This window comes from Citrus sinensis, chromosome 3 (assembly GCF_022201045.2).
Source record: "Citrus sinensis cultivar Valencia sweet orange chromosome 3, DVS_A1.0, whole genome shotgun sequence".
NCBI lineage: Eukaryota > Viridiplantae > Streptophyta > Magnoliopsida > Sapindales > Rutaceae > Citrus > Citrus sinensis.
The window spans coordinates 44,019,996-44,029,283 of record NC_068558.1 but is presented as its reverse complement, the minus strand read 5'-3'; the positions used below and the strand labels follow the sequence as shown (position 1 = coordinate 44,029,283).

At 32.8% G+C, this 9,288-nt stretch overlaps 1 protein-coding gene across 1 annotated transcript; it reads right to left on the bottom strand.

Annotated features, from left to right (window-relative positions):
* Positions 1–2,322: 2,322 nt before the first annotated feature.
* LOC102613176 (probable inactive patatin-like protein 9) lies at positions 2,323–4,208 on the bottom strand. The gene is made up of 2 exons (XM_006479651.4): positions 2,898–4,208; positions 2,323–2,689 (listed from the first exon to the last, which is right to left on the bottom strand). Exons 1-2 carry the CDS (start codon positions 3,840–3,842, stop codon positions 2,462–2,464), a joined length of 1,173 nt encoding a protein of 390 aa, XP_006479714.1. The 5' UTR covers positions 3,843–4,208; the 3' UTR covers positions 2,323–2,461.
* Between the last annotated feature and the right edge of the window lie 5,080 nt (positions 4,209–9,288).

The following is a 9,288-nucleotide window of genomic DNA, read 5'->3' as shown; positions in this document are numbered from 1 at the left end:
TTTGGTTGCCATTAGAACTGAATCTTGTTGTAAAATTGGTTTTTTTTTTTTTTTTTAATTTTGTAACATGATGAGCTAGGATGAATCCGCATCTATATGATCTACCAGGTTGGCCAAGCAATTAAAGATTACATTTAATTTAAAGACTAAACATTATCATACCATTTTTTTTAATATTAAATCTGAATATATATGAATTTATCTTAAGTCTGTATAGGTATGAATGTAAATATCTAAACAATATGGTTGTTTTTTTTTAATGTTTTTTAATATCTGATTTTTGTAAATGAAAAACATATGAAAGTCGGTATCTTGACATTTATACACTTTTAAGAATTAAATATACTTGTTGTAACTTATAAATCAAAGCATACGAATTATCTATACATGCAAATGAACTCAAAAGATCCCTAGGTCATGTCAATGTTAAAATAACACAAAATATATGAAATAAAAATATTTCAATTATTTGACTTGCCAAAACTCTATTTTAAGTTCGTTTGGTAAAATTAAATAAATTAAACCCTATTTATACTTCTTAAGCTCTTTCTCTCTCAGTCTCAATCAAAATAATTATTAAATTTAACAAGTTCATTATTGAAATTGAAATTTGTGAGGAATTCTTTTGTTTTCATATATAGTAACTTATTATTATTATTATTATTATTATTACTACTACTACTACCACTACTACTATCACTTATATTGTTGTTGTATTTAGTTTATTTAAAAAAAATTCGGCGTTTAAAATAGAAAAACTAGAATGATATTCACAAAGAGAAGAGAGGGAGAGATTGAGAGAGATTAGGTTTTATATAAAAGGAAGTATTAAAAATGGTGTTTTTGAAAGGCATGATTAATTTCTTAGTTAGACTTTTTTATTCAGATATAAATTATTTTTTTCTATTTAAACATAAATGTCTTGAAATCAAACACGAGTTTAAAAAACAAACAAACTAACTAACAAACAAAACTCTTAAAAGATCTGAAAAGTATCCCTAACTTAATTATGTCACTACACACTATATATTAAAAGATAATGCAGTGGGAGGTATATTCCACCAAGCTAACAGATAAGATTAAAGTATTTATTCCTAGCTTCAAGCGCAACTTGTTTTAAATATCACAAAAGGCATAAAAACAAAGAGCAAGACGCAGAGCAACAAAGAAGATAGAGGGAGTGTTCGTTTTAGCGCAAAGTTTAGCACTAGTGGTGGTATTGTCTTATGCCAACACTATTGAAGTACTACAATTTACGATCTTCGATCTCACCAAACACCAAACACATCTACCAGTTTTTTAAAGAAAAAAAAAAATCCTACCAACCATAGATTGGAGGAAAGAAAAGCTCAAGAGTAGAGCTTGTTATAAATGAATGAAGGGAAGGAAAAAAAGAAAAGAAAAGAAAAAGTTGGTTCCTTTTTGCTCACTTTTTTACACGATGCTGTTGAAAAGTTGGTTATTTCTGTACCATTTATCTGCTCAACTTATAAGTTAAAATGGGATTTGATTCCTTTTCCTTCCTAACGATATTACACGTACTCACAGCAGTAAAATTTACGAAAGGCAAAATAATTCTGTGCTATTCGATGAGTGAGATGTGCCCCACTATCACAGTGGGATCCCATAGTTTTATTTTATATAGTGTCTTGGTTTCGGGTGGGTAGCTTTAATTTGTTTCAATTTTTCGCTTTCTTTAATTTTCTTTGAAAACGACGATTGTTATAATAATGAATTAACGGGCAACAGTGGGCTTGCAATTGAACCTTTGTGTACATAGTGTCAATTTCCTAAGCCGTCTTGGAAACGATCACATTCACAGCAATTGTATACGATCGAGAGTTGTGAAGAGGAAGCTCAATTTTCTGAAATGTTTCGAAGACGGATCAATTTTCTCCAATGCTTTGGAGTTTGCATTTCAGAATATTAGAACGTACTTGTGTTTCATGCCTTTGAGTGGACCAATTCGCTTTTTGGGTTGCTCAATTGCAGCTAGAATTTCATGCATTTGCTTGATGTAAGCTGAGGAAGTAGTAGAGTTTCTAATTCCGTACCAATCTTGAGGAGAGAAATTGTCTGGGAATTTATGTGTTAAATGCACATACGTAGTTTTATTTACACAGCAAAGCCCAAAAATTATCGCCCATGACATTCTTGTGAATGCAACATCAAAGTGGTGTTTATTAATTTTTCATTCATGTTCATCCGTCAAGCTAATCATTGAAGACACAACTGATGTGGTTTTATAATGACAAATCATCTCAATTAAACCACTTTCATTATCTAGTTAATTAATTAAATTTCTGCCAAAGGGACCGAGAGTGAAGTAAACAGGTAATTATTAGCCGCTATTTAACTGGAAAACAGAGACAGTTATGCTAGAAAATCCAAGATTGGCTACAGCTTACAAAAAGGTTGAGAGTAATTAAAAAAAAAAAAAAAAAAAAAGGGGAAAAGAGGCCTAACGGCCGTTAGAAAGAAGGCTAACGGCCGATTCCTTGCAGGGACTGGGAGGCAAACTGGTCTTCCCGGATGCAGCCAGGCGTTGCACGAAGCTCTCAATTCTCTGGCCGTTAGTCTCCGTCAGTAACCGCTTCCCGCCAAACGGTAAAGACTCCACTCCTCTCTCTTTCAGCACTTCTGCTTCCATTCTCGGACCCACCACTCCCTCACTAATCAAACCGTTTACCTGCACATTTTACGCCGTCAATCACTCATCAGTTAATCATATACAGAGTGAATAAAGTTGTAAAAAAAATTCATAAAAAAATAAAAAGAGTTTCTTCGTTAGGTAACTGGCACCGAGAATACAGTCAATTACAGTTTATTACTTTTACTTTCATCTCACTTTCTTGCGTATTCTTAGCGACGAAACAGAGTACGTGATATAGATGTACCTGAATTCTGACGTAGTCAGCACGGTTCCAGCAGAATGCGTTCCCCAACATCTGGTCAATGGTCTCTGAGACTCCATCAAGCACAATGTCAACTACAGATGACGTGGAGCACTCACCGTTACTACGGGGTTTTCTCTCGCACGGCCCACTTCCACTGATTAACGGACCGTTTCCCAGAGACAGAACTAGAAGATCCTCGACGCCGTTAACCGACGGAAAATCGCGCTTGTTATGCAGCACATGAGTAACCGCTGCTGCTGTTGGGTTGTTCATGACTAGACCACCGTCAACGGCCGTGCAACTGGTCTTGCCGTCAACGGAGGTCAAAGCGAATGGCTTGAACATGCTGGGCGTAGCTGACGTGGCGCGACATGCTTTCCAGAGCTCGAAGTTAAAGCTAGGTGACTCGGATGCGTCCGCTCGAGAGAAGACAAACGGAGCTGAGCTGTTCAAGTCAAAGCAAGGAACAAGCAGGGGCTTACACGTGTCCTTCAGAGTCAGGACCTTACCGTCATCTCTCATGAAAATTTCTTTCAACACCTTATCCATGCTCTTGCCGGAGAATCTACGTTTGCGGCGGAGAAATCCTGCAGAGAACCCAGCGTTGAATAGTTCGGAGTTCCTACGAGTGATTAAATCGAGGGCGTCCCTGGCAGTGAAGAGAGGACGGCCGGAGCCGTCATCAGCAACGAGCATGGAGGCGAGGAGGGCACCAATGCCGGTGCCGGCAATGATGTCGAAGAAATCGGCGATTTGAGCATGAGGATCGCCGGTTTTGAGACGGATCTGGTCCTCGAGGTGGATAAGAGCAGCGCCAGCTACAATGCCGGTGGTGCCTCCGCCGTCGATGCTGAGGACTCGAGTTCTCTTGGTAGGTTCGCAATGTGCAAGCCATTTTTGCTCGAGCTTGTTGAAGATCTCCAGGGTTACCTTACTCAAGTCCATTGATAGTTAAATTGTTGGTAGCTAGAGGAGTGAACTGAAGGGTTTTGATGAGTCCGTGAAGAAAAAGAAAGCGGGAGCGAGGCTTCACGGTTTGTTGATGATGAGCATTAAATAGCTGAAGAAGAAGGCAGTACGCTAGCTAGCTCTCTCTCCAATGTCCAATCTCAATCTATCACTTTCTCTCTTTCTAAACCTCTGTGGCCTTAGTTAGTGGTGAAAGTGGAGCGTGAGTGAGAGTTGTTTGTGTGTTGCTGTTGCCTGCTGCCTTGCTTCTCTCTCTTTTAGTCTATGAGTTGTTGAAGAGTTAAGACCGGGAGTGAGTGGCGTGTCCCTGTGCTTCAGTTTTTGGTGGTGGTTATTACCATTCCCATTATATAAAGTATAAACGCAAAGCTACTGCTCATTCATTTTTTGCCTTTATTTTCTTTTAATTTTATTTCACTAGCGAGCGGTAAGTACTGAGAGTCATACGTGTAACGTGTATTGACTGTCCTTGCACGTGCAACTGCGCGTTGTTCTTATCGGTTACTGAGGAGCGAAGCGCGAACCTTGGCTTATTACTCGGCTCGGCTCATGCTCCCTCCACTGCTGCTACTCACTATTCACTAATTAATTCTATTTTATTACTCATCCTCTCCTAATTTTGTTACCATTGTTTTTTAAATGCTTTTTTTTTTTTTAATTCGTTTTTTATATGCTTGTTGGTGAGGAACAATGGTGCAAACGCCAAGCAGCCGCAAAACGACGTCGAAGAGGCAAGAATTACTTCAAGAAATTTGTGATTATTTTTGTGTAGTTAAATGCGTTTGACATATTGTATTGCATTATATTGTATTTGATATATTGTATTAGGGTGTATTGCAATAAGTTGTAATGCAATTATTGCAATACAATATTTGATCTAGTATGAACTATATTATATACCTTATTATTTGTAATTTAAATATAAATTAAATTAGCATTATTTAAATTTTGTTGATATTTCAGTGTTATATTAAACATTTTAAATTAGTTATTGAATAATTATTTTTATACGTAAAAATAATTTAATAATGTACTATTATCAAATAATAAAATATTATAATATTGTAATATAATATTATATTATAATACTTTTTTTTTCTATATATTAGTTATTATAATAAAATGAAATTCATAATTTAATTACAAAATTATTTTTATTTATTAACGTTGAATATAATTATTTAATTAATCCATTTTTAAATTTAATATTCTAGTAAATAATAAATGATTAAATAATTAATTTTTTTACATATCTAATGTAAAAGAATTAAAATGATTTTATGTAATAAAAGTAAAAATAATGTATTATCCTTTTAAAAAAAAGTGTTATCATTTTGTTATTAAATGTTTAGGTTTATTAATATTTTATATTGTTATTTAAACTAAATTTGAATTTGGCTAAAAATATAAATTATAATTTAATGAATTTACATTTATTATTAATTATTGAATAATGAAAGTAAAATATTAAAATCAAAATATAAACATTATTTTTATGCATTACAACATAAAATCTAATCCCCATGGGTTTATTTTTTGCCCCTTTTTATTGTATTAACCACTTTTTTAATGTAGTGCAATGCAATTAGAAATTGCAGTCAAATATAAGTTTGCATAAGAATAGTATTTTAATGCAATATAATACAATGTAATACAATCTACCAAACACATCCTTAATGTGTATTTGTTATTAATTAATTGTATTGATCAGATTGTTGGGAGATTGATTATACGTAAATTTTATCCTAAATATAACATGACTCCCTGTGGACACAGTTAATTAATTACCTCCCTCATGCCCCTATATCTAATGATATTAAATTAATGATATATAAAGTTATATAAGAGATGAATATACCAATTGAATATGTGTTGCATGCTTTTTATATATATACACTTTCATTATTCATATTGTTTGATTGTTGGAACCATTAAAATTATTCTAATATAATTCGTGTATCGGACATTACACCCTTTGAACAATGATAGTGTCTAACTTTTTTTTTTTTTCCTTTTTCGAGTTTATATATTCCCCATGTACCCCCAGTCTGAGGATTGATCACTGCAATACTTAATACATACTTATAAGTTGAAATAATAACAGGTTAATAGTATCCATCATTATCAACTTTGGTTATTCACAGAAAGAATTTGAGGCCTTCTTACAGCGTTGCTGTAAGAGTTTCACCCAGCACTATGGCTCTGTGTTTTTGGGTAGTAACTGTGATACAAGAATGACGTTTATCGTTTACTAAATTTTTTACTTTTGTCCCAAAAGCAAAAACTGTTCGAGTACCTGGATTCGAGAAACAGATTATAAGTTTCAGGTGCAGATATCTAAATGCGTACAAATTCATTATTATACGATATAATGTCATCGTTAGTTTTTTTTTTTTTTTTTGTTTGAACCACGAGGTGGTCCTGAGTAGACTCTAACTGTGGAGGGTACCTTTAAATCCGTACCATAATTCAGACTAATCTCCGCTCGCACTGGGTCGGTCCGTAAAAAATAAAGTGCTGGTCAAAATAGTAATTTCATACGAGAGCAGGACTTGAACCCCTGATCTCTCTTAAAGAGTGAGAGTGCCGAACCACGATATGATGCAGTGACGAATCCATATTAAATTAGTATTATCACGCATGCAATGACTGTATATATATAATGATAATAATTAATAAGCAACAAGATGAAGCACTTATGTTAAAGGCTCAACTGTACGACCGAGTTGATGCATAAATGAAATATAAGAAATTTGATCACGTCATTCAATTGGTGCAGAATTGAAATTTAAAGACATCTGGTCAAGGCAATCAATAGGTTTAAATGATTTTTTTTTTTTTTTGCCTAAAAAGTAATCAAAGACGAATTTCTCTGATCCATTTTTCTTTGGGAGCGTATTAAAATCACAACTAACAAGAGATTTTTCACTGCTGAATGAATATGCTAATTATTATTTTCTTCAGGCAGCAGGCAGGTATTATAAGACTGGCGCTACTGGTACCCTTCTATTTCTCGTATTAAACCCCTTTTGTTTTGTATCTACAAAATTATCATTTATATTAGGGTTAATTTTGTCCTGCACCCAACTGTTTCAAGATTTTTCGCCACACACCCATATGTTTCGAAAATACTCACTCCACACCCAATTCCGTTAATTTGACCGTTTATTCTAACGGTCAAAGGGCAAATTTGAAAATTCATATCCTAAATATTATTTGATGATGATAAATTAAATTTATTTGATAAAATTATTATTAATTACCTTTAAATAAAATTTTTTAATGTAAACATTAATTATTAAATTAACATTTTATCTCATTTTATTTTTCTCTAATTCAAGATAAGGGGTATTTCGGATATTTACTTAAATTTCAAATAGTTCTGTTAAACATAACGGTCAAATTAACGGAATTGGGTGTGGAGTGAGTATTTTCGAAACATATGGGTGTGTGGCGAAAAATATTGAAACAGTTGGGGTCAGGACAAAATTAACCCTTTATATTAAAAGCCAAAGTTCATGTGATGAAAATCCACCTACAGTTATTTTACCCGATCATTTTCTCTATTACAAACACTTTAAAATAACAAGCATAAACTAAACTTTATCCTAATTTGTGTCTGCAGAAAAGATAAATTTGTGAAATTTTCATAGTTTATTATCTTCATAAACGTGTTAGGGAACAACCAAGCTTCATACTTATTTTGTTTAAATAATTTAAAATTATATACACTTGAGTTGACTACATCTTCTGTATTTGTTTTAAGAAGACAAGCGTACTTTTATCTTGCAAGAACACCAACCGCACATTTGAGGGGTTTGGTTGTGAAATTGGAGAAAGTGCCCCACTAATGCTAGGAGGTTATTTTAGGAATTAAAAAGGATATAAATAGAAAAGGGGTTTGATAAGGATAATAGAGGAGTGCCAGTAGCATCACTCGCACTCTCGTAGGATAAATGTTAGTTTGGTAATGTTGTTAGCTATATTGTGGAAATAATTAGTTGTGAATAGAATAAATTAAATATATGGTAAAAAAATTTTAAAATGTGCTGTGAGTTGTAAAAGTGGTCATGTGAGTTTGATAAATTTTTTTGTTTGTTGTGAGATTACCAGTGACTGAAATAAACATAATATTAATAACATTTATTAAAACATTTATAAAAATATATAAAATATTTTTAAATGTGTATATATAATAACTGACACTAAAATAAATATTTTTATTTCATAATTTTATTTTTTATTTTGTTATCTCAACATTATTGGTAATAATATTCTCTTTAAATTTCTTGATTTTATTTGCTTATTGAATAAGGATAATTTTGGATTTGTATAAAATATTTGAGGAAATATATAAAATTATAATAAGTGTAAAATTAGTTTTCAAAATTAGATTTTGAAAAGCTACTCCTTCCTTATTTTTCCAAATTTTATGCAGGATGAGATGATTCTTTCCAAAAATAATGCTCCAAAAAATTTATTAAATACAATTTTTACTTTTTTAAAATCACTTTTGAACTTTTTAAAAACAATCGCAAACATATGCTAAATATAATAGTAAATTTGTTATTTACACAAAATATGGGCCTTTTAACATTGACTTATGGGTGCATTTTAAAGGAGTTGTAGTGTATTTAGTAATTACAAAACATTGTTTACGTAGTGTAACCCGATTCTGCAATGAATGATGAAAAATATGACAATTCCTTGTGGAAATAATTACTAATTTCTTAGCAAAGTCATCTAATCATATTATATTTGTGAATTACACAAAAGCAGAATGGTCTATCTAATATTTATCTTTCTAAAAATGAATTACCAATAGCAAAATATACGAGGGAGAGCAGCCATAGCTTTCACCTAGCGTGGTGCAAGCTGCTAACCAGCGGAATATTTCATAGCAAATTTTCCATTATCAGTAAGGCAGATATTTGAGAGTTTGAACTCCACTTATTGAAGTGAAATGAAGAGGGGGATTTGGGTCATTTTGTTGAACAAATGGTGTGCATCCTATTGATTTTGAATTTGGATCCAATGCTGAGCTGACATATACTCGATTTTTCATAAGCTTCTACCACACATGTATGTATAGATATTGACAGTTAAGATTTAATTAGTTTTGTATGGGTCTAGAATTGGTTCAAAAGCAGGGCAAGTTCTCGAACTACACTTTTTCCCATTTTTGAACATCACTGAGATAGGCTTTTCTCTAAATCATTAACGATAGATTACAAAAGTCAGTCAAAGTGAGTACTTTATGAACTAGTTCATTCAATGGGACTTTAGATAAGAGCAAGGTGCATAGTGATATGGTGATATCACTATGCACCTAGAAAGCCCCACACTTCCTTCAGCTTTCAAGCGGGTTCAATAACTATTTCATAGCCTCTGTTCACTTTAGCGATTTCAGAGTGGTCAGAGG